Genomic DNA, 24,195 nt, shown 5'->3' on the forward strand with positions numbered 1-24,195 from the left:
ACTACCAAGGTCAACTAAACGGGTCTATTCCTCAAAAGGGAGGCAATATTCCTACTTAAAACCCAACTGTGGTTGTGGAGGGAGGCAAAGAAGATGGAATTCAAATAATTTGAATGCTGAAAGGGATAGATGCGAGCTGAATATGACTTTCTCCATGACTTCATCTCAGTGTGAAGTTCAGGAATAAACGGAAGGCTCATTGGAGCGGGGCGGTTATGACCTGACAGGGAACCGCTTGTTAAGTCTGCCACAAGCAACTTCCTGTCTTTCGCGCCCCTTCACCCTCCAACACTCCTCATATGTGGGGCTGGCAGGCTGAGAGGGCTCACTACAAGTGATATCCTCGCCCTCCTCAACCACATCCGCCTCATCCTGGCTGGATGGTGCCAGAAACATGCTATCTGCTGGATCAGAAGATTCAAGAGACTGTACATCCTGATCCAGCAGATCAATCAAGCCAGTGACTGAGGAACGCGAGAGCCATACCTTTCTCAAACTCCTCAGCCACCTCGACCTGCGATCCCCACAACTTCAGTCTCCGCTGTGCCACAGTTACCATGGAGCCCGTCTCTTGAAAATAGGGCCATGCGCAAACAGAGCTTACTCAATGTGAATTTTTCACAATGGGCGCATTCAGATCCCTTGAGAACCAAACGCGCATGCTCCTCACCCAAACACATAACGCAGAGTGTGTCCTTAGGTGTCAAAATATGTGCTAATACAAACAAACGGCTCCTGAAGACAAAAAAGCTGATGACGTGCATCGCATGCGCCCTCTTATTCTCACGGGCGCTCCGGTAATGATGTCATGGAATGTCATCGGCCAATAAAAGTGTTGCGTTTACACATTTGCTTCAGACATTGGTCACGCTGATGATGCAGTGTTGAGGTCCACTTTGAAAGAGAACTACTCAATTGAAAGAGTTGTCACTCACCCATCTTGGCATCTTTCCCCCTTGTGGATCATGATGATGAAACTGCAGAACGAGGACAGTGACAACAACTGACAAGCCCACAATCATCATGGTGCTGGCGAAGTACTGAGCTACAGAGCCAAAGAAGACACAACCGTTTAAATTGGCAAGATACTGTCTAAAACCACATCAACGAAGAAGTAGTTCTTCATGAGATTCAGTACAATTTCCAATTTGAATGAAGCCCTTAACTTACCTATGAGAGGAACTGAGTCAGAGGTGGCCGGCATGATCTCAGCCACCAGGAGCATGAAGACCGTTAATGACAAGAGGACAGTTATACCTGTCAGACAGGAAAGTGGAAAAAGTAAGTGTAAAATAAAATAATGTCATAAAAGTGCATAATTATGCATATTTGGTCATTATGATAAAAAAGATTAAGCTTTACTGCATGTTTATCTTACCCAGTGATATCTTCTCTCCAGAATCAGCTGGCAGCAGGAAAACGAGCAGAGCCAGGCCAGAAATGAGGACACAAGGAATGAGCAGATTCAGACCATAATACAATGTTCGCCTGCGCATTGTTACTGTAAATGTCACGTCAGGGTAAGGCTCCTTACAGCACTCATAATACAGCTCATTACGCTTCCCAGGGACCCCTGCCAAAACACAAAGGAACGCAATCAGGTTTATGTCGTACAACAGCAGGCATTTTCCACAAATACAGTACATTCTGGTGTCCCATTACTTTTTATGAAGCAGTAAAGGCACAAATCCCATGTTTTTTTGTTGTGAGAACTATTAGATATTGTCTAACATACAATAGCATGAAAAGTGGCTGTTTTAAGCTTTTTTTTCTTCAAAATGTTATTTTATTTTATTTGATACATTTTGTCTGTTAAATTCAGATGTTCATTTAAAAATTGATTTTAAGATCATGATTTTGAACCACATTTTAAAGTAAAATTTAAACACTTCATACAAAAAACAGCTCATACGATATTTTGTTTGATATCCTGAGGATGATCAACATTTAATTTGATTTTAAAAAAAGTATATTTAAAAAGGCAGCCAGCAGAGTGGTTTAAGGTAAAAGCTAAGGCAGAACTTCAAAGTGACTCATCTACAACATAAATGAGATGAAGGCCTTTTTTTAAAATAGAGGCTGTCAGCTAAGACGAGCATATTTGTTACAGGACAAAATCACAGACAGGATCTTCATGACCTTTTAAAGTGCATAACCGAAAAAAGAGTTTTTCCCAAAACTTTTTGTTGTTGTTGCTAAATCTAAAGCATTCACAAGAATCAGCCATTGTGTATTCTGTTTTTTGTCCTTGAACTTGGTGATTACAGTACGGATATTTGCTTTCCTTTTCTCTAATTTTTGCAATGCAATCCACTTAATCCTACAATGGTCTCCAAAATACCAATCAAATTCAATAATTCTGTGCTTGGTAGCCAAACAAGGCTAACCCAAATATTAATGATATGAAACACAGTAATGTCGTCTATAATACACAGTACCTTAAGTCAACCCAAACTCAAAAATTCTTGAAATAAGCCTTATTTCTACCAGTTGCAAGACTAAAGGAAAACAATGACATGACATGTTGGAAACAAATGAGACAGCCTTGATCTGTCCGGGTCAGACAGCCCTCCTCTCCAATTGATTAAAAATGAAATCAAAATTGTAATTAATCAAACTAGGCAGGCGGATGAAGAGCTTTCATCAGGATTTCACGCTGGTCAGAATTGTTATGGCACTCAGAGACAATCACATCAAAGCAAATGGCTGGTTTGAGTCATTTAACTGATTACAAAAGACATACCTGAGTGATGTGGTTTGTGTGTGGGTTTGAAGGGGGAGGGAACTTCCATATACAACAATAGTTATGCAAATTTGTCAGATAAATGCAAAAACAGGAAAAACAACCTATTAACAGATATAAAGATGTAGAAAGATTCTTGTTATTTATCATAGATGTTTACACTTTTGTGCAACAGAGTGATCAGTAGATTGCGGCTTTGTGTGTGCAAATTTGTGGCTCCCTGCGGTGTTAAAGATGCCCATTCAGACTGCCCGTGTCACTGCACAACCTTGGCACCCAACTGGCCATTGGTGCCAGGCAGAATCAGTGCCAAAGCACTGCCAACTACCATCAGGACCCCATCTGTCGAACAGACCCTGGGTCACATTGGCAATGAAAGCGTAAAAACGAAAGACTGAGACAGAAACGGAGAGATTAAACATCCAAACACGACCAGATTATGAGATTAGAAAACCTGCGCCATGCACGCAAACATTCATTTCTAATATTAATATTTCGAATATTAGTTTAAAACATCCTATGATGCACAATTACAAGAATTTCTTGTCATATTATACATAGAATTCATATTATATAACAATGTTATTTTATTATAATATTATAATATAATGTTATAATATAAAGCCACATATAAAAGTAAATTACTTTGTTGTGGTCGACAGGATGTTAAAATTCTGTCTGTGTTGTCTTAATCCATAAGAATAACAGAAGAAATGCTCTCATGAGGGTATGAGAGTCAAGACATTCTCCAAATTATCCATGCAAGTCGATAAGATGAATCAATGTAACTCCACAACAACTCATAAATGTATCCACTAACCATTCAGAAACGTCCAGGTGCGTCTAAAAGTGGCAACCTCTTCCTGAGTCTCTCTGTAAGGCTGCACTCCGCTGCTGGTTATTTCTGAGATTTTGGATGAGTGAGATTATTTGCGTGTTTTGTATTGTATCCGAATTTAGCTTGTGTAAAGGATCGGCCATATTCTGAATGGGGGCGGGGAGCAGCAGCTCATTTGCATTTAAAGGGACACACAAAACGGCGTGTTTTTGCTCACACCCAAAAAGGGGCAAATTTGACAAGCTTTGCAAATTTTGAGATTAAATTTCACAGACACATTATGGGGACACCATACATTTATATTACATCTTGTGAAAAGGGGCATAATATATCACCTTTAATATAATTTAAGTTGAAATTACTTGTACAACCAAGTTGATTGTACTTAAAAACTTAAGTTCAGCTGCTGCCTTAAATTTCTAAGTTGAAATAGGTGGAATGTTTTCAAAGTATATAACTGTCGGACTATATAACTTGGAACACCACCCTTCCAATCCAATTCAAGGACTGAAACTAACTTGAAATATTGAAATATGAAAATGACCATTTACAAGTTTCCTGGGACTCTTACCCACTAAATCCCACTCTCCATTGGGGATGTATGCAGAGATGTCCACTGACTGCATCTGTAGGTCCAGCAACCATCCGTTATGAGTCCAGGAGCCAAACTTGAGGTCACATTTCTGTATATCGAATGGGAACCAGCGTACATCTATGTAACAAGTACTCTTCAGAATACCTGCGTGGTTACACACAAACATACATACTGCAGCATATAAAAAAAATCAATAATGGCAATAAAGAAAGTCATGCTGGATTGTAAATGAATGTTGAAATTATCTTAAATATTACACTATATATCACAATTGGTAAACCTACAAAACAAACTGTAGACTAAGGCTCAATCCCAATTCACCCCTTGGCCCTACCCCTTGTTTTCGAGTGTACCCCTTGGCCCTTAAAACAGAGTTACAAGGGCCAAGGGGTTGAAATATTCCCCTACGAAATGGAACAACCCTTCATGAACCCGATACGTCATCAGTCGTCGGCGATGGCTCTGCAGTTACGGAGTTTTTACAGGATTTCTCCATGACAACGACTGACAATCAGCGCAGCTGCTCTTAACTTTGAGGAAACATGATGCTTATAACGTTCCTTCCTCGAAATGTATGTCTTTTCTGTTTCGGAAAGGTCATTTATTATACAATTTCTTAATTTAAATGACTCATTATTATAAAAGTAAATAAAGTGCACGGTGGTGTCATCTGGCGCTAAATTTAAATGTTTGTGTTTGTGTTAAATGTTTGTCTAAAACCGTTTGTGAAGCCATCTCGCCGGTGATTCGCGATGTATTCTGCGAACTTTCTCGTAGCCCTCCGTTTGGAGTGTGCCTCTGAAAAATCTCCGTTTCGAGGGCTATGTAGCCCTACCCCTTAGCCCTACCCCTCGATCTAAACAAGAATCGGGACACCCTACCCCTTGACGTGAACGCCCAAAACGGAGGGGTAGGGCCAAGGGGTAGGGGCAAGGGGTGAATTGGGATTGAGCCTAACTAACATACTAACTAACTCAAAGTAAAAATTAAACTATAATAGTAAATCAATTATACTAAAATAACACTTGTTTCTAATGGGAACTTGCAATGTGTCCTCTAGCAGGCACTATGGGAAATGCCTCCGGCATGACTGGTGTCTGAAGCACATATATAAATGTGACAATTGCATTGTCCGGAGACAGCCTATGATGTCATTAACGGTGCGACCGTGAGTATAAAAGGGGGCCTGAGGAACACCTCATTCTCTTCTTTGTCTTTAGGGACCGTTTGTTGTGAGGTACTAAGCGACCTAGATATAAACTAGTGAGAAGAGCTTCAGGAATTGTCGATCCGTGTCCTCGGTTTTTGACACCAAATGATACACACGACTTATGCGTGGTTTGTTTGGCGTCGCGACTGAGATCGTGGGGGTCTCAGATGGAGCTTTGAGGAGTTTGAGAGAGGATTCACTCACATTCCTCAGCGGCTGACGAGAGCGAACTACTGGAAGAGAATGTATTGTCACTTACATCCTCTGATGCAGCAGGCAACCCGTATTCGGCCCGCATCAATTGACAACAGCATGCCAACTATGCTAACATCGAAGTAATGCGAGAGCAAGGATTTTTGTCGATGCCCCCTATTGAAAAAAAGTTTGCGAGAGTATCTCTCGGCAGGGGAGGCATCGACACTGAAGGCTCCGGCCCTGCCATCCAAGCCCCTTAATACAAGTGGTAGCTGAGTTGCACCGCAACCACAGATCTCACTCTCCGGGCCACAAAACAAACTGCTGCCGCAGTCGGTAGATCGATGCCGGCGATGGTGGCCACGGAGAGACATCTGTGGGTTCAATTCAAGGAGGTGAAGGCGCGAACAGCGTACAAGACGTTCATTCCGTTAATGTATTTTTGGCCCTGGCCATATTCCCTTTAAGGAATCTCTTAAGCACGATTCCAAGCCTTTGAACTTTACTCTTGAGCCAAACCTATTTGGCCCTGCAAGGGAGAGAGCAAAGAACTGTATCCTCCTCATTTAGGGTATGTATTTTGTGCAGTAGTGGGTAGTGTCACTGGCAGCTAACTGGTGCATCCTCTGGGGAATTTTTGTAATCCCTCAGGTTGGTAATCAATGTTGAGTGCTTATGTCACAAGGCATGCATTCAGCATGGCAGAGTGGGTATTTGTTCCCCATATTTTCCTCTAGAAGACCAAGTGCAAGTTCCCATTCGAAAGGGTTCCCTGAGAAGGGGAACGAGACACTGCGTCTTGTTTAGGGGTGTAAATATTAATCGATTCGTATCGATCCATCGATTATACAGCCGACGATTCGATGCATCGATGCGTCCGCAAGAGTATCGATTAATGTGTTTATTTTGCTGCCTGTCTGTTCGCCTGTCTATTTTCAGCATCAGCTCCGACATATGCGTACAACCTATTCCTAAGCTGCGGGTGGCGCTAACCTCATTATTGTCTTCTACTTCACACCGCTTCACACGAGTTACTTACGTTTCACAGTCTATCTATGTTCACACACATTGTTGAGTCTGACTTTCAAGAGCGATGGAACCGTCAGAGCGAGCTGGCAATGAAAGTGAAATGTTACACACTCCAGTCGGCGTCAAGTCATGGGTGTGGAAGTATTTTGGCTTCAGGAAAACAGCAGTGGTAAGAGATGTAAAAAGATGTTGCCGTTTGCAAAGAAGACTGCTATAGTGTAACATACACATTATGTGAATAGAATACTGTGGCGAGCTGGACACGGCCGACGTGAGAGAGCGGCGCGAGGCCGGTGGTGTGAGTGTTAATGAACGTCACCTGTGAGACGCACCGGTCTCGGATCTCTCACGGAGAAGCGGAAGCATAAAAAGACGAGCGACGAGCTGAAGATCGAAAGACCGGTGCGTCTTACAGGTGACGTTCATTAACACTCACGCCACCGGCCTCGCGCCGTTCTCTCACGTCAGCCGCGTCCTGCTCGCCACAAATGTTGTTTCTGTATTCTCAATAAAAGGCTAATTATTATATATTTTTTTTTGTTTTATTTGAAACTAGATATCATGTACAAAAAAAATATCGAGTATTGAATCGAATCGAATCGTATCGTGGGAAATTCTGAAGTATCGAAAATAATCGAATCGTTGGCTTAAGAAATCGGTATCGTATCAAATCGTCATTAAGGCTCCGATTTACACCCCTAGTCTTGTTGCCATGCTTCTGGGATGCCTGCTAATTCTCCTTCAGGCAAAGAAGTGGATGATGTGTTCCTCAGGTGCGCTTTTATACCCACGGCCGCACTAATAATGATGTCATTGGCTGTCGCAGACCAATACAATTGTCGCGTTTATATACGTGCTTCAGACACCTGTCATGCCGGAGGCATTCCCCATAGTGTCCTTAGAGGACACAGTGTGAGTTCTCAGGGAACCATGGTTACATGCATAACCTAAGACAGTTTAAATGAAATTAACTTTACATTTTAAATGAAATGATAGCAAAGGTAATCTAAATGTAGAAACAGAAAATGAGCACACAATTAAATGTCCAATATTAACCAATACCGATAAAAAAAAAATCTAATATCGGCCAATGATCAAAATGTTACCAATTTACTGTGCATCCCTAACTTAAATCTGTCAGACTTAGACAAGGTCACACATATTTGTGTGGTTGGATGATTAAAAGTTGTAAGGATAATTCATACCTGGTGGTATGTACTGACAGGCACCTGATGCATTAACCAGGACATTCGTATGGAAGGTAGCATCAAACCTCTCATCAGCACTGCAGAGAAGAGTGTGAGCAAAAAAATACAGATTAAACTTTAATAAAAATATTTTTGCAACTGCATGACAGGAATTGTTCCCGAAATGTTAGCTGCCCTGTAATCTGAATAAAATGACACACAGGTTAAACAATCAAATGCCAGTTATTGCCTTCATACTATGCGATGGGTCATTATGCAACTTAAAATAATTTCTATGCGCTCTCTGTAGAATAATATATGTGTCCTTTTGCTTTTCTCATACCAGAGGAATAATATTCCTTAGATTAAAATGTCCAATTCAATTGACATTGTGGTTACTAGGAGGTAGTCCAGCAGTTGTATTATTCAAAATGAATCATACATACCAAAGCACTCTTAGCAGTATGATTAAGAAATGAAATTCAGGTAAAATTGATAATACCTTCATAAAATAATGTCATAAATCATCTGTGACATTTAGGGCTTATTAGAATGTAAGAGGCACACAATATGATTCTAAATATGTCAGTAAACATGTCCTGATCATTTATTTGGCACAAAAGTCAAATTAATTAGTATTTGGATATGTCTGTACAGGTTGTACGTGTGTGTATGGGAGTAGACAGGGATGTGGGGGTATAATGTGTGAAAACACAAATATGCATTGTGTGTGTGTGTGTGTGTGTGTGTGTGTGTGTGTTGAAATGCTAAAATGTACATTTTATGAGTTATGCAGGCTATACATTTATATGAATACTTTATTTTGATGGTCCCCTTTAGAAATTCTGTTGACTTTAAGTAACGCTGCACCTACATGTCAACTAACTCAAGTATTAGTTGAGTATTAGTGGACTGTAGTGGTAGGGTTAGGTTAATACGGGGTTAGTAGAATTATTTAATTAATTAATTCCTCATGTCGTTCCAAAGCCGTAAGACCTTCGTTGATCTTCAGAACACAAATTTTTGATGAAATCCAAGAGCTTTCTGACTTAATTTTTGGGTGAACTAACCCTTTAAAACTATAATGACAGTTAGTTGACATGTAGGTGAAACGTTACTTATAGTTAACAGAATGTCTAAAGGGGACCATCAAAATAAAGTGTTACTGAAAATGTAAGCACTATGTGCCATTACATCATATAGCCACTTTTATTTATATATATATGTGTATATATATATGTATATATATCTGTGTGTGTGTAACTAATAAAAATGACAAAAGCACATATAAAATTACTAAATTTTCAACTAAAACTTAAAATGAAAACTGAAAATATAAAAATAAAAGCTAATTCTAAATATTAATACATACTAAATATTTAAATTATGAATTTTCCATTTTAATTGTTTCTGTTTAGCTTTAATTTATATCTATTACAGTTTTAGTCATTTTAGTACTTAAACTTACCGTTTTTCATCTAATATGTAAATTTTATCTTATTTCAGCTTTATTTCAATTAACGAAAATAATTGTTCATAGTTTTAGTTTTAGATTAGCAGTATTTTTTTTCGACACTCAAAAAGTTTCTTTCAGTCTTTTACTCATTCTGCACACTTACTCTTTAAATATTTGGCTTTGAGTTAAAACACAAATACCATTATGTAACATAAAACAAGATGCAAGATACTGCCCACTTGGGATATTACGCTCGTGGCATTCCTTTCAGTCTTAAAACTTGTATTAAAAGTCTTCTTTTCAAAGTCAGAGGAAAAAATCCCATTCAAAGTTTCATACCGTGAGATTATAACTTGTCTCTGCTCTTTGCTGTCGGACATCAAGGATGACCTTTCAGCAACATTGCCAAGATAATATTGTCTCTAATCCTTTCCATTTCTCAGAAAGCTGTCCTTTTTTATGGTGGTTTGGCAGATTGCAACCTGCGATACTAAATGGAGGCTGTCTGGTTGACAGCCATGAGTAGATGGTTTAAAAAAAAGAAAAAGCAATACCTCACATTATGATACAGAATAATTATTTTGACAGCAATTAGCCTACAAATTATCACTTTGCCATACAAATCACTTGTCATGCTCACAATGATGCTTTTGCTTAACATTTGCAATACATGCCTGTAAAAAATGGGAGAATCATTGGTACACCCCTCCCTTCTCTCCAAGAACATAGGCTACTCATCCAGAGTGAGTAAAAGGGCTGGCAAAATCACTCTGAACCCCTCACATCCAGGCCACTTCCTCTTTGAACTCTTGCTGTCTGGTCGGTCCTACACTGAGCACCAGAACAGCCAGGCACAAGAAGGCCATCTACCTCATTAACAGTTAAATGCCCCCACTGGGCAATTAACGTGCAATCCACAAAACTATTTATACTTATATTTATTTAGCATACCATACCTCTTATTCACATAAAACTGTTCATTGTTTGATCATGTTAGTTCACAGTGCATTAACATAAAAAATACAACTTTTGAATTTAATGTATTTGTAAATTATGAAATTAACATATATACAATTACAAATATATGAATTAGGAATGTTGTACAAGCATACTAAAAACAAGCAATAATTGCTTTATATGATGAACAGATTGAATTTAGCCTTTTATTGACATATAAACATTGATCAGCGAAAATAACAGGAAGCTCAACAAAAACTGCGAGAACAAACCTCTAGCGGAAGCTCAAACCAAGAAAACCTGCTTGAGCTTCTGTTTACCACAACTGATGTGTGAGTTGATGAATGTTTATATGTAAATAAAAGTGTAAATTCAGTCTTCATCATATAAAGCGATCGTGTCTCTTCAGAAAATGTTGGACTATACCACTCAATTCATATGGATTCGTTTCGAGATCTCTTTATACAATTTTTGGGTGAACTATCCCTCACAATAATAGTCACAATAACATTTTTATTTTAATAAAATTGATTTCAATAGTCACAATAAAATCAAAATGGGCAATTCTTTTTTTGTAGTATTTTATATAGGAATGTATTATTTATTATAAATGATTTATCCATACACATCATTATTTTTTTTAATTCATGTGCCCTCATAATCCTTAATCAAAATAACTTCCCTTTCTGCTCTTCTGTTCTCTGATTTGTTGTGAGGACGGGACAACCTGTCACTGACATGAGATCACATCAATAGCAAACCACAATGATCCAATCAATTTCCAATGGACAAAATCGAGTTCTGCCCTACATTTTGTCTTGTTTGGAAGCTGTTTCACTCGGATATACTGTACATCACAATAGGGAAGAAAAGACTATCGAGACTTCCGTTTCATGCTGACACTAAATAATGAATGCTCTTTTGTCAATGAGTTAGTAGCTGACGTCATAAAATCTGTTTTAGTGTTGAAGTGGACAACAGATTAAGCTGAGGAAAAAATAATCTCTTTATCGTCTTGCCTGACTGTGATAAGGTGAAGATGACAACTTTCTATTATGCACAGAAGCATTCTCCATCAATCTTCCTGCTAAAACAATGCATTGTTTTTCTGTGAAATAACACTGTCACATACTAAACAATAAGTAATCCAAGTGACTTTAAGTAATCCAATCTATTATCAAACAAATAACGGAATAAATGGATGATCACACATTCATCCTGCTTCAGCTTGTGATTTTCAAGCTTTCCTGAAGAGCTTGATAAGCTGATTCAGGTGTGTTTGTTTAGGGTTGAAGCTAAACTCTGAAGGACAGTGCGTCCCCAGGAGTAGGGTTGAAGATATGGATTAATGTACTAAGAAGTTCTAAACAGTTGATACATTTCCTTCCTTCAACAAACTTCATGCCCCTTGAGTAAAGCCAAACAGTTCCCTTTTCAAAGTGGAACTTTGATGCTGTGTCTTGGTGTTGACGCTATGGGGAACGCCTTGGTCACGGACAGCGTGTGTAAACTGATGACAATAATCATTGGCAGAAGGCAGTCTATGATGACACAAGTGGATTGCCCGAGAGTTTAAAAGGGGCCTGAGTTACACGTCATCAGCTTTTTTTTTTCTTCAGGAGCCGTTTATTTGCAAGCGAGCGCGTGAAGCAAACAACATTGGGTTCCTCTGTAGGCATTATTTTATACCTGAGGACTTGCATGAGCTCTGCGTCATTTGCCTCGAAGTGTAGCATGCACGTTCAGCTCTTGAAGGAGTTGGATGTGCTCACTGTGATAAGTTTACTGTAAGGAAGCCCTGCTCACGCTTGGGAGAGGGACAAAAGTCTGCACTCCACAGACCGGGCCCTGTGGAGGAGTTTGGGAAAGGCGTGTCAATTTCCCAGTCTCCTCAAGCCAGTTTACACGATTTGTTGGATTTAGAAGCCCCCTCTACGGATTCTTCTGATCTGGCAGAAAGCATGCTATTGGCAGCTCCTAGTTCTGAAGAGCTAGACAACATTGTTCTCTGAGGAACTAGATGTAATTAGAGTAGAGATATGATAGTGTTATGACAGAGTCTACTCCTTCTGTCAGCCCTGCATACAGGGAATTTTTGGATGTGATAGCCTGAGACACTGCCAGTTTAAGTCTGACTTGGTTACATCAGAAACAGGAAGTCGGTTGAGGCCACAGATCTGGCTCTCTGGGCCACCAAACAGTTGGCTGCGGCAATTAGTTGTTTGATGGCAGCGATGGTGGTTATGGAGAGACACCTGTGGCTAAACGTGTTGGGGATCAGGGAGAAGGAGAAATCTTTCCTCCTTGATGCTCCCATCTCGCCCTCTTGACTCTTCTGCACCTCCGAGGCAAGACCTACAATCTGAAAAAGGTAAGAAAAGATGTCATTGCCCTTCACAAACAAGGAACACAATACAAAAAGAGGACGAAGGCACTCAATAATCCTAGAGACACCATTGGAAGCATAGTTAACAAGTTCAAAGTTAAAGGAACGGTGGTTAAACTACCTGAACAGGGCAGAAAAAATAAGCTTTCAACGGCTGCAACCAGATTTCTGAGAAGGCAGGTTCGGAAAACCCCTCTAGTGACTATAAAAGACCTGCAGCAAGACTTGGTGGCAACAGGCACTAAGGTTTCAGCTTGCACAGTAAGGTAATAATAATAATAACCTTTATTTTATAAAGCACCTTTAAAAGCAGCTTCTCAAAGCGCTGTACACACAATAGACAATTGTTAAAGGAAAACACATCAACAGGTAAATGCAAGTTTAAAAAATGATGTCTTAAGTTGACCTTTAAAAATGGCATAAGTCTGGGCTTCCATAAGTTCAAGAGGCAGAGAATTCCAAAGGACAGGTGCATAGAAGGAAAAAGCCCTGTCACCCATAGACTTTAAGCGAGTTTTAGGAACAACCAGCATGCTCGATTGTGAGGAGCGCAATCTGCGATTCGGAGTGTAGGGGTGTAACAGTTCAGATAGATAATTTAGAGCCAGACCGTGCAAAGACTGATATGTAAGCATCATAATCTTAAAACTGACTCGGAACCTAACTGGGAGCCAATGCAAGGATTCCAAAACCGGAGTGATATGGTTGCATATTCTGGACCCAGTTAAGATCCTAGCAGCAGAATTTTGTACACGTTGAAGCTTGTGTAGTGTAGATTTGGAAACAATAGTCAATCCGAGAGACGACGAAAGAATTTCTCAGCTTTTCAGCTACGGGAAAAGTTAACATTGGCCGCAATCTAGCGATGTTTCTAAGATGGAAAAAAGATGTTTTAACAGTACTCTGAATGAAAGAATCAAATGAAAGATTAGCATCAAAAATAACTCCAAGGTTCCTCATTTTACTCTGGATACCCAAAACAGAGCCATCAAGAGTCAAAGACAGAGAACCAACTTTGGAGGTTTGATGATGAGAACCAATGAGCATAACTTCAGTTTTATCACTGTTCAAACACAGGAAATTATTACTCATCCAGGTTTTTATTTCAGTAATACAGCCAGAAAGAAAATCAACTTTGGAGCGCTCATCTGATTTTGAGTGTATATAAATTTGCGTATCGTCGGCATAGAAATGATAATGGAGGCCGAGCGATCTCAAGAGATAGCCAAGTGGTGATAGATAGATAGATGTTAAAAAGTAAAGGGCCCAGAACTGACCACTGGGGAACACCAGTGAGAACAGAGCTAATCTCAGACGGTCACCCATTGAGATGAACTGGGAACGGTCAGCAAAGTAGGACCGAAACCACTTCAAAGCTGTCCCCGACACGCCAGACACTCTCTCAAGACGTGTAAGCATTAGACTGTGATCAACAGTGTCAAAAGCGGCTCTTAAATCTAAAAGAATGAGAATAGATGTTGCACCAGAGTCAGAAGCCATCAACAGATCATTGGTGACTTTAACCAGGGCCGTCTCAGTACTATGAAATTTACGGAATCCTGACTGAAGTGGTTCAAAGAGGTTATTACTTGTGAGATGTTTACACAAATGGGTGGCAACAATACGCTCAAGTATTTTTGCCAGAAACGGAAGGTTTGAAATAGGACGATAATTATTAAAATCATCCAGGGCAAAATTCTCTTTTTTTGGTACTGGAGTTACCGCAGCAATCTTTAATGCTGCTGGAACAACCCCAGTCTGCAAAGAGTCGTTCATAATACTGAGAACAACCGGAGACAGGACCTCAAAGCAAGATGTAAATAAGCATGTGGGAAGAGGATCAAGCAAGCAAGTGGAAGCTTTAATGCCTGATACCTTCCTTTTAAGAGTCTCAGTATCAAGAAGAGGAAAGTTAGTTAGAAAAGTACCAGTGAACCTAGGTGGACAATGGAATGAAAGAGTAGAAACAGATTAGACATAGATTTGTTTACGAACACTATCAATTTTTGAATTGAAGAAATGAAGAAAAGAATTACACAGCGGCTGAGAAGCAGGCATGGTAGTAGCAGCATTAACTTGAAGGAGTCTGTTTATAGTTTTAAATAGATGTCTTGGGTGTTCTTGATTGTTTTCAATAGTCTGAGAGAAATACAAAGATCTTTCAATCTCAATTAATGCTCCGTAGTCACTTAGAAGATCCTTCCAGGCTAGATAATGAACATTCAAGCCAGTGAGACGCCATTTTCGCTCCATTTTCCGACAGGCCGCCTTCTTAGTGCGCAGATTGTCATTATACCATGGAGCAGTGCGAGTAAAAGTAACCTTGCGTGACCTCAGGGGAGCAAAAGTGTCTAGATTAACAGCAAGAGCGTTATTCAGCTGTGAGACTTTCTCCTCCAAAGATGTGAAGTGCAGATCACTGAAGGTGGAAACAACAGAATTCGAAAATACTGTCTGATCAATAGACTTCCACTTCCGAAAAGTTACCGTTCGGGTGGAAGGCACACATGAATTGTGCAATACCAGATTAAAAAAGACAGCTGAATGATCAGATAATCCAATATCAACAGATGATAACTGTGGATCTTGTGATTACAAATAGCTCATTTGTATCAAACTATGGCCTTCACAATGAGTCGGGCCAGTTACCAATTGCGAGAGATTGAAGCAGTCAAGCAGCGATAAATATTCCTTAGCCGTCGTTGAATCACTTTGATCCACATGAATGTTGAAGTCCCCGACAATAAGAATTTTGTGGAACTTTAAGGACAGCATTGACAGAAAATCAGCAAATTCTGACAGAAAAACTGCATGTGGCTTAGTCTTAGGTGGTTTGTAGACTGTCGCAATGATTGTAGAAGTAGGAGCGGAAATACTCAAAACCAAGTACTCAAATGATGAAAACTGAGGAACAGACACAGTGCTTAAATTGAACTGCTGGTTGTAAACCACAATAATGCCACCCCCTCTGCCAGATGACCTCGGGAGATCTAAAACTCCAAAACCAGCAGGAGTAATCTGGTTAAACAGAAGTCCGTCATTCTCTTTATGCCATGATTCAGTTAAGAACAGCAAGTCCAGGTTTCTATCCAAAAAAAAAAAACGATAAAGAAAGTGCCTTGTTATTCACAGAACGGGCATTAAATAATCCAGCATAGGCCAGGCTCTGAGTAGGAGATGACATTAGTTTAGTCTCCACACGGGGAACTGATATTAAATGTCTGTGAACAGCACCAACGTAAGGCAGGTAGTTTTTCTTACGCCGGCATCAAGGGACAAAAACATTAGGAGAGGATGAGACGGAAAAACTGCACCTCGAGCCCCGGTGAATATATCGCTTAGAACGCAGCAAGCCAGCGTCTCGACAGTGTTCGTAAGAGTCTTTAACTAAACGATACGAGTTTCGTTTTAAGCTCAGAAGTTGTCGTGCAGAGTACCTCAGAGCCATAATCAGTAAGTCCGCGTACACAGCCGGATCACAGCGTTGAATCCTCGATGCACACCGTGAGCGTAGTATCACAGAGTCCTCGTGCACTACGTACACCGCCGAAGCACTGCGTTGATTCTCGGTAAGATAATTCTCCGTGAGACGTTGCAGGTTAATCCAGGTGAAGTACACAATTAAAAACAGCAGTCCAAAGTATATAAAATGGTACGTCCACATCGCAACCGCAAAGGCGTGGAGAATAATATAGCTTAAAAAAAACAAATTGGAGAAAGGAGGTGAGTACTTAAAGTCCCACTCCGATCATATTTTGAGCTATTTTTAAACATTCCCAGTGGTCTTTAAATTATGATTATGCCATTTTTAGCCAAAATCACAAAACCTGTGCCGTTTTCTGGGACTTCGCTTCAGCAGAGCGGCAGTAGCTCATTAGCAATTCGCCTCTGCGTTGTGGGTGGAGCCGTTGGCACGGAGACGACCCTCCCCCTGCCTGTTGCTGAGAGCTCTGTCTCTCCCGCTAGCTTACACCCCCAATACCGGTGGGGCAACAGTATTATATACACGTTAATTGTTATTATCCGAAGTTAATCAAAGTTATCACCGATCACCGATCATTATTTCACTCCAAGACGTCGCGTGTGGAGACGCCCAGTGGAGTTACTACGTCACAACTCCAGTCTATTTTAGCCGGCATTTTAGCGTCTGCTACTGATTCACAGCCATTTGAATGTAGAAATACTCAGAAATACAACTTTGAGCTTATTTTTCTCAAGGTATGTCCTCTAACATCAGAAAAATGCCACAAGAACATGTTAACACCTAGAAAAACATTATTTTCATCGGAGTGGGTCTTTAATGCATGCGGTTTCCATGCCAGAACTCCAAGACGTACACCACTATTGACCCAAAAGCACAAGAAGTGATAAAAATCATATAAATAACCCATAGAAGTTTTGGGATTCTTTTCTGTGGAGCAACAGAGCAAATCTGGAACTTTTTGGCCCTATGGATCAGCGGTATGTCTGGAGGAAGAAGAATGAAGCATATGCTGAAAACAAAACTCTGTCTACAGTTAAGCATGGTGGTGGCTCGGGATGCTCTGGGTCTGCTTTTCTTCCTCTGGCACTGAAAACCTGCAGCGTGTGGAAGGCAAGATGGATTCATTGAAGAATCAGAAAATCCTAAAACATCATGCCGTCAGTGAGAAAGCTGAAGCTTCCGCGCCATTGGAACTTCCAATAGGACAATGATGCCACGCATACCTTGCCACCAATTCCACCAAGGCTTGATTGCAGAAGAAATCCTGGAAGATTCTACAGTGGCCATCACAGTCACCTGACTTGAACACCATAGAAAATCTCTGGTGGGATTTGAAGGCGGCGGTTGCAGCACGTAAACCCAAGAATGTTACTGAACTGGAAGCCATTGCTCATGAGGAATGGGCTAAGATTCCTCAGAAACGCTGCCAGAAGCTGGTGTCAGGTTATACATCTCGTTTGCAGCAGGTCATAACAGCAAAAGGGTGTTCCTCTAAGTACTAAAGATGCTGAATGAAGGAGTTGAATAATTTTGAGACTGCAGAAGTCATTAAAAGTGAGAAACCACTTGAAACATTTGTTGTGTTGAGCTATTTCAATTACTTTTGTTTGATTCGTTATTTGCAAACAGTTGTAAATTTTGCCAATAAACCTTATTTGCAACCAGGTTGAATAATTTCGATTACAACTGTATGTCATTCATGGCTCCTCTTGGGAGTATGTGAACTATCTCTTTTAGCAACTGTTGCTTAAGAAAGCATGAGAATAAAGCAGGATTTTCTCTATTTTTTGGGGAAAAATAATAAGGGAAAGAGGATGATAGTTGACTGCTCTCTCTGTCTCTTGTATAGCACACTGATAGTGCAAATATTACTGTCATGCAATGCAGAGACTTTTTCATGGTGTTGGTGGTCTGTTGTATGTCCGAGGGCATCCGGCCCTCTTCACTTGGTAGAAGAGTGGACTACCGCAACCGAGATGAATCATTCATCTTTCTGTTACCGCCCAGGTCAGTTATTCTGCTTAATTTTCTGTAGGCTCTTCCTAGGGTAGAGCTAATGAGGAATATAGTAATCTCTCTTTATCCTCGCTTATGAGAAAGGTTCAAGTAGGATAATGCTTTGGATGGGTTGCTATCAGGTCAACAGTAGACACCAAGCTATGGTAAAGGGAGTCGTGTTGAGTGGAACACCATGCATCCCACGCTACTTTTAATCGTCCTCTCCAGATTCCCTCTAGACAAGGACACTTTAGGGTTGATGCAGGGTACATGTAATTTTGTTGGGCAGTCCGCAAGCATCCCTCCCTTTCATTTACCCCCCTCCCCAACTAGTGTTGAGGTTTAAAGTAGGTAGGTATGAGAGTTGCTGGGCAATATGGTACACGTCTCATGCTCCTCTTTAATTGCCCTCTCCTATTTGTCTCAGAGTTTAAGTAGGGCTAAGAGCATCCCTCTGTATATTTATTTCCTCAGGATTAAGGCAGATGAATGAGTATGAACAATCTGCACTGCGTCCCACTTTTCATTTGCATTTTTCCCTTAACTGTTGTTGGGTTTTAAGTAGGACTGTGTGCTCCCCTGTGGCCTGGTTGCTTGGTAAAGGAGTCACATTGGTCAGACCGCCACTCGTCTTACGCTCTTCTTTTTCCGCCCTTTCCAATTTCTGGATTGGAGTTCTAAGCAGGGCTGAAAGCTCCCCGTAAATAAGTACCCCCTTAGGGCCGATAATAGGTAGATAGAATTATGGTGGGCAGTCTGCATTATGTCCCTTTATTCCATTCACCTCCCTCTCCAACTATGGTTGGAGCTTGAAGTAGGGACTTGGGATGGGTGCTATTATTAATGAAACCTGATGTTAAGGGTTGTCATGGGCAGAACCCCAGTATTCCATGCCCCTCTTTTACCGCCTTCTCCAGTATACTGGAGTTTCAAGTAGGGCTAATGGCTTCATTACAGTCATATTCTTCCTTAGTGGTGATACAAGGTAAATGAAACTGTTTTGGGCAGTCCGCTGAGCATCCCTCCATTCCATATCCCTCCCGAACCACTGTTGGGCTTCACATAGGGATGTACACTCCCTATGGGTGGCTTGGTAGTATGAGTCATGATAATTGGAACACTAGGCATCCCACACTTCTGTTTTCTGCCCTCTCTGATTATTCAGAATTTAAGTATGGCTACAATCTTCCCTTTAAGACAAGTTCTTCCTTAGGGTCAATATAGGTAGATGGAGTTAGAATGAGCAGTCAGCGCAGCGTCTTTTTATTCCATTTACCTCCCTCCCCAACTTGCGTTTGAAGTAGGGACATGTGCTCCCCTTTACATATGATACTTTTGTTACGGTATTTAGAGAACAGAGGACCAAAAGCGAGTTTTCACAATGATAACAGTCTTTAATGAAAAGAGGCACGAATCACTGAATTAAATAAGGAACATAAATCTTCTCAGGATTCTCAGGTACCAGTCCAAACAGAAATCTTCACTTGTAGAAAAGGAACACAAACAGCAGGACGTAGAAAGTATAGTCACTGGGAAACTTGAAACGCGGCCACGCGTTTGGCGAGGCTGAGACCCCAGTGCAGACTGCCGAGAGAGAGACGAGACCCGTTGAGTGTACCGTAGACTGGATACGACGTCTGGCCAGGAACACAGCGTCTGAATTGGCAGGGCAGAGTTATGTGAGCGTGCAAGATAACGGAAGAATCTACCAGCACAAGGCGAAGCATCCACACGAACCACACAGGACAGGACAGGACGGGACAAGACGCGACTCTTGATGAGAGAGGTAAGAGCAATGTTATCTGCATGTATAGTTTGCAATAAACTGACAAAAGACAGAGAAAGAGAGAGTTAGAAATAGTAGGAAGCATTAGAGGAAAGGAGAGACAGGTGTGGGGAGATTAAGATAAACGGGAACAGCTGAACCTGATGAGACAAAAGAGAAAGTGTAGAGAGTGAATGTAATGTGTGACCACAAGAGGGAGACAGAGAAGGGAGGAACCCGGATCATGACAGTACCCCCTTCTCAACGAGCGCCCCCTGGCGCTCCCGAGGAGGAGGACTGGCGAGAACGGAGGAACTCATCAATAAGCGAAGGGTCCAAGATGTCCCGAGAGGGTACCCAGCTTCTCTCCTCCGGCCCATACCCCTCCCAATCGACTAAGTACTGGTGACCACGACCCCGGCGACGTGTGTCAAGGATGCGACGAACTCGGAAAACAGGAGAATCATCAATCTGAACAGGTGGGCAAACAGGACGAGAGGGCGCGCGAACGATGGGTTTAATATGTGAAACATGGAAAACAGGATGGACCCGACGGAGATAGGGTGGAAGGCGAAGTCGTACCGCGACAGGATTAATGATCTTAATAATACGAAAAGGCCCGATAAAACGGGACGCCAACTTACGGGACTCAGAATGTAATGGCAAATTTGCGGTGGAAAGCCACACACGCTGGCCACGAACGTAGCGCGGACTCTTAACCCGACGCCTATTGGCGGTGATGCTCATGCGAGTGTTAGAGCGACGAAGTGCAGTTCTCACCCTCCTCCAAGTGCTTTTACAACGGTCAATATAGGCCTGAGCCGACGGTGAATTGGATACAGTCTCCTGAGACGAAAATAAAGGAGGCTGGTAACCGAGGCAACAGTGGAAAGGTGAAAGACCCGTAGCAGAGGATGGGAGGGAATTATGCGCATACTCTGCCCAGGCCAGTTGCTCAGACCATGACGTGGGACAACGATGAGCAAGGCTGCGGAGAATGCGGACAACAATCTGATTGGCGCGTTCGGCTTGCCCATTGGTTTGGGGATGAAAACCCGACGAGAGGCTGGCAGTAGCCCCAATGAGACGGCAAAACTCCTTCCAGAAGAAAGCGGAGAATTGCGGACCTCTATCAGAAACCACGTCGGTAGGTAACCCATGTACTTTGAAAACATGATCTACCATTATCTGGGCTGTCTCTTTGGCAGATGGGAGTTTAGCGAGTGGGATGAAACGTGCGGATTTTGAAAAGCGATCGACAACAGTTAAGATAACCGTATTGCCAGCCGACGAAGGAAGCCCGGTAATGAAATCAAGAGCTATATGAGACCAGGGTCGAGCTGGAACAGGGAGCGGTCGAAGCAAACCAGCTGGGGGAGAATTGCTGGTCTTGGTTTGTGCGCAGGTAATACAAGAGGCGATAAAGCGACGTGTATCGCGTCCCATAGTGGGCCACCAGAAGCGCTGGCGGATAAAAGCAAGAGAGCCCTGAACGCCGGGATGGGCAGACAATTTGGACGCATGTCCCCATTGGAGAACAGCGCGGCGAACGGACATGGGAACAAAAAGGAGATCCTTAGGACAGTTACGCGGCACGGAAACCTGAGATAGAGCGCGTTTGACTAACCTCTCGACCCCCCACACGGCGGTACCCACGACACGACCGGGAGGAATAATAACCTCAGGGGTAACGGCAGCGGTGGGGGACTCAAAGAGGCGAGAAAGGGCATCAGGTTTGACATTCTTAGAACCTGGGCGAAATGAGATGGAAAAGTCAAAACGCGTAAAAAACAGAGCCCAGCGGGCTTGACGGGCATTGAGTCTTTTAGCCGAACGGATGTATTCTAAATTTCGATGATCTGTCCAAACGACGAAAGGAACGGGAGAACCCTCCAACCAGTGTCTCCATTCGCCCAGCGCCAAACGAACGGCGAGCAGTTCACGGTTGCCAACATCACAATTTCGTTCGGAGGGCGTGAGGCGATGAGAATAAAATGCGCAGGGATGTACCTTTCCGTCCGTAGAAGAGCGCTGAGAAAGGACGGCCCCGACCCCGACCTCCGAGGCATCGACCTCAACAATAAACGGTTCCGAGACGACGGGAGAGACTAAGATAGGAGCGGAGGTAAAGAGGCTCTTTAGCTGGACAAAAGCCGCGTGAGCAGCCTCTGACCATCTAAAGCGGGACTTAACAGACGTCAGCGCAGTGAGGGGCGCGGCTACTTGGCTAAAGCCTTGTATGAATCGACGGTAAAAATTGGCAAAACCAAGAAAGCGTTGAAGCGCGACCCGAGAGTCGGGAACGGGCCATTCAGTGACCGCCCGGACCTTTGCAGGATCCATACTGATTCCCTCCGCCGAAATGACTGAGCCCAGAAACGTAACCGACGCGACATGAAACGAACATTTTTCTGCCTTGACAAAGAGTCGATTCTCTAACAGACGCTGAAGGACTCGACGAACGTGCTGGACATGAACTTGAAGTGAGGGAGAGAAAATGAGAATGTCATCGAGATAGACAAATACAAATATATTTAGCATATCTCGTAAGACATCATTGATAAGGGCTTGGAACACGGCCGGAGCGTTGACCAGACCGAACGGTAGAACCCGGTATTCAAAGTGACCGAGGGGCGTATTAAAAGCGGTCTTCCACTCGTCACCCTCCTTTATACGAACAAGATGATAAGCGTTACGAAGATCAAGTTTGGTGAAAATCTTAGCTCCCTGTAGGATCTCAAAGGCTGACGACATTAAAGGCAAGGGATAACGGTTCTTGACCGTAATCTCGTTCAGCCCTCGATAATCGATACAGGGACGTAACGAACCGTCCTTCTTTTTGACAAAAAAGAAACCTGCTCCGGCGGGTGACGAGGATGGAACAATAGTACCGGCATTAAGAGAATCGGACAGATAATTCTCTAGCGCCTTCCTCTCGGGAGTCGATAGAGAATATAATCTGCCGCGCGGGGGCGTGGCCCCTGGAAGAAGGTCGATACTACAATCGTACGGACGATGGGGGGGGAGAGAAGTGGCCCGGGCACGACTAAAGACCTCCCGCAGATCGTGATAACCCTCCGGAACTCCAGACAAATCACCGGGCTCCTCCTGAAAAACAGAGACAGAGGAAACAGGAGGAACAGCAGAGGTTAGACACTCAACATGACAAGACAATTTCCATGACAGAATGGATCCGTCGGACCAGTTGACGTGGGGATTATGTTGTACTAGCCACGGATGACCAAGTACCACAGGAGAAAAGGGGGAACGAAAAATTAAAAAGGAAATTGTCTCTTTATGGTTACCCGAGACGGTAAGCGTCAGAGGGATAGTCCTCTGCTTTATCCTGGGAAGGAAGCTACCATCTAGGGCATAGAGGGGGGTAGAGTCTTTTAAGTCTATGAGAGGAATACCTTGTTTCTGAGCCCACCCCTCATCGAGGAAATTCCCCTCCGCCCCTGAGTCGATCAGAACCTCGCAGGAGACAGATGAAACGGGCCACCGAAGAAGTCCCGGAAGGGTAGTACAAGACTTGGATGGAGAGTTCCTAGACATCACGCTCGCCAGTAACCCTCCACCTACTGACGAGCTCTGGCTTTTACCGGACAGTTAGTGACAAAGTGGGTGGCTGACGCACAGTACATACACAGACGATTGGTAATGCGTCGCTCGCGCTCCTTAGAGGTAATACGGAGACCACCAAGCTGCATGGGTTCTGGGTCCGTGTCAGAAGCATGAGGAGAAGCGTTAGTGGAAAAAGTTGGAACCAGGGCGGCTTGGGACCTACGTGCTCTGTGACGCAAGTCAAACCGCTTCTCGATCCGGATCGCCAAATCGATGAGATTATCAAGTCGAGCCGGCACCTCGCGCATGAAGATCTCGTCCTTAAGGTCAGGATTCAACGCCTCCAGAAAGCGCGCAACCAAAGCCGGCTCGTTCCACCCGCAGGATGTTGAAAGGGTGCGGAACTCAATGGAGAAGTCAGTGACCGAACGTCTCCCCTGGCGAAGAGACGAAAGAAGTCGTGAAGCCTCCTCGCCATGTGCTGACCGGTCGAAGACACGGATCATCTCCTGCTTGAAAAGTGTGAAGTCAAAGACGCAATCACCCTCTGCCTCCCAGTTAGCCGCTCCCCAGTCCCGGGCCCGTCCAGCGAGGAGAGAGATTACATAGGCGACCTTGGCTCGCTCCCGGGCGTAAGTGGCAGGTTGTAGCGAGAAAACTACCTCGCATTGAGTGAGGAATGAGCGGCATTGAGTAGGCTCACCGGAATAGACAGGAGGGTTGTTGATACGTGGTTCAGAGCCCTCACGGGTCTCAGAGGCGGGTGGCTCGTGGCGTACCAGATGAAC

At 42.8% G+C, this 24,195-nt stretch overlaps 1 protein-coding gene across 1 annotated transcript in view; it reads right to left on the reverse strand.

The window, feature by feature from the left end:
- chrna8 (cholinergic receptor, nicotinic, alpha 8) overlaps nt 1–24,195 on the reverse strand; it is a 108,414-nt gene that overhangs the window by 1,943 nt on the left and 82,276 nt on the right. The window contains exons 5-9 of the mRNA XM_056256936.1: nt 7,816–7,895; nt 4,153–4,320; nt 1,379–1,573; nt 1,171–1,257; nt 936–1,045 (exon numbers count right to left, since the gene is read on the reverse strand). Coding sequence (XP_056112911.1) covers nt 936–1,045; nt 1,171–1,257; nt 1,379–1,573; nt 4,153–4,320; nt 7,816–7,895 — 640 coding nt within the window. The remainder of the gene's footprint in view (nt 1–935; nt 1,046–1,170; nt 1,258–1,378; nt 1,574–4,152; nt 4,321–7,815; nt 7,896–24,195) is intronic.

This window comes from Rhinichthys klamathensis, unplaced genomic scaffold (genome assembly GCF_029890125.1).
Source record: "Rhinichthys klamathensis goyatoka isolate OS25496 unplaced genomic scaffold, OSU_Roscu_1.1 h1tg000133l_1, whole genome shotgun sequence".
In the NCBI taxonomy this organism is placed as follows: domain Eukaryota; kingdom Metazoa; phylum Chordata; class Actinopteri; order Cypriniformes; family Leuciscidae; genus Rhinichthys; species Rhinichthys klamathensis.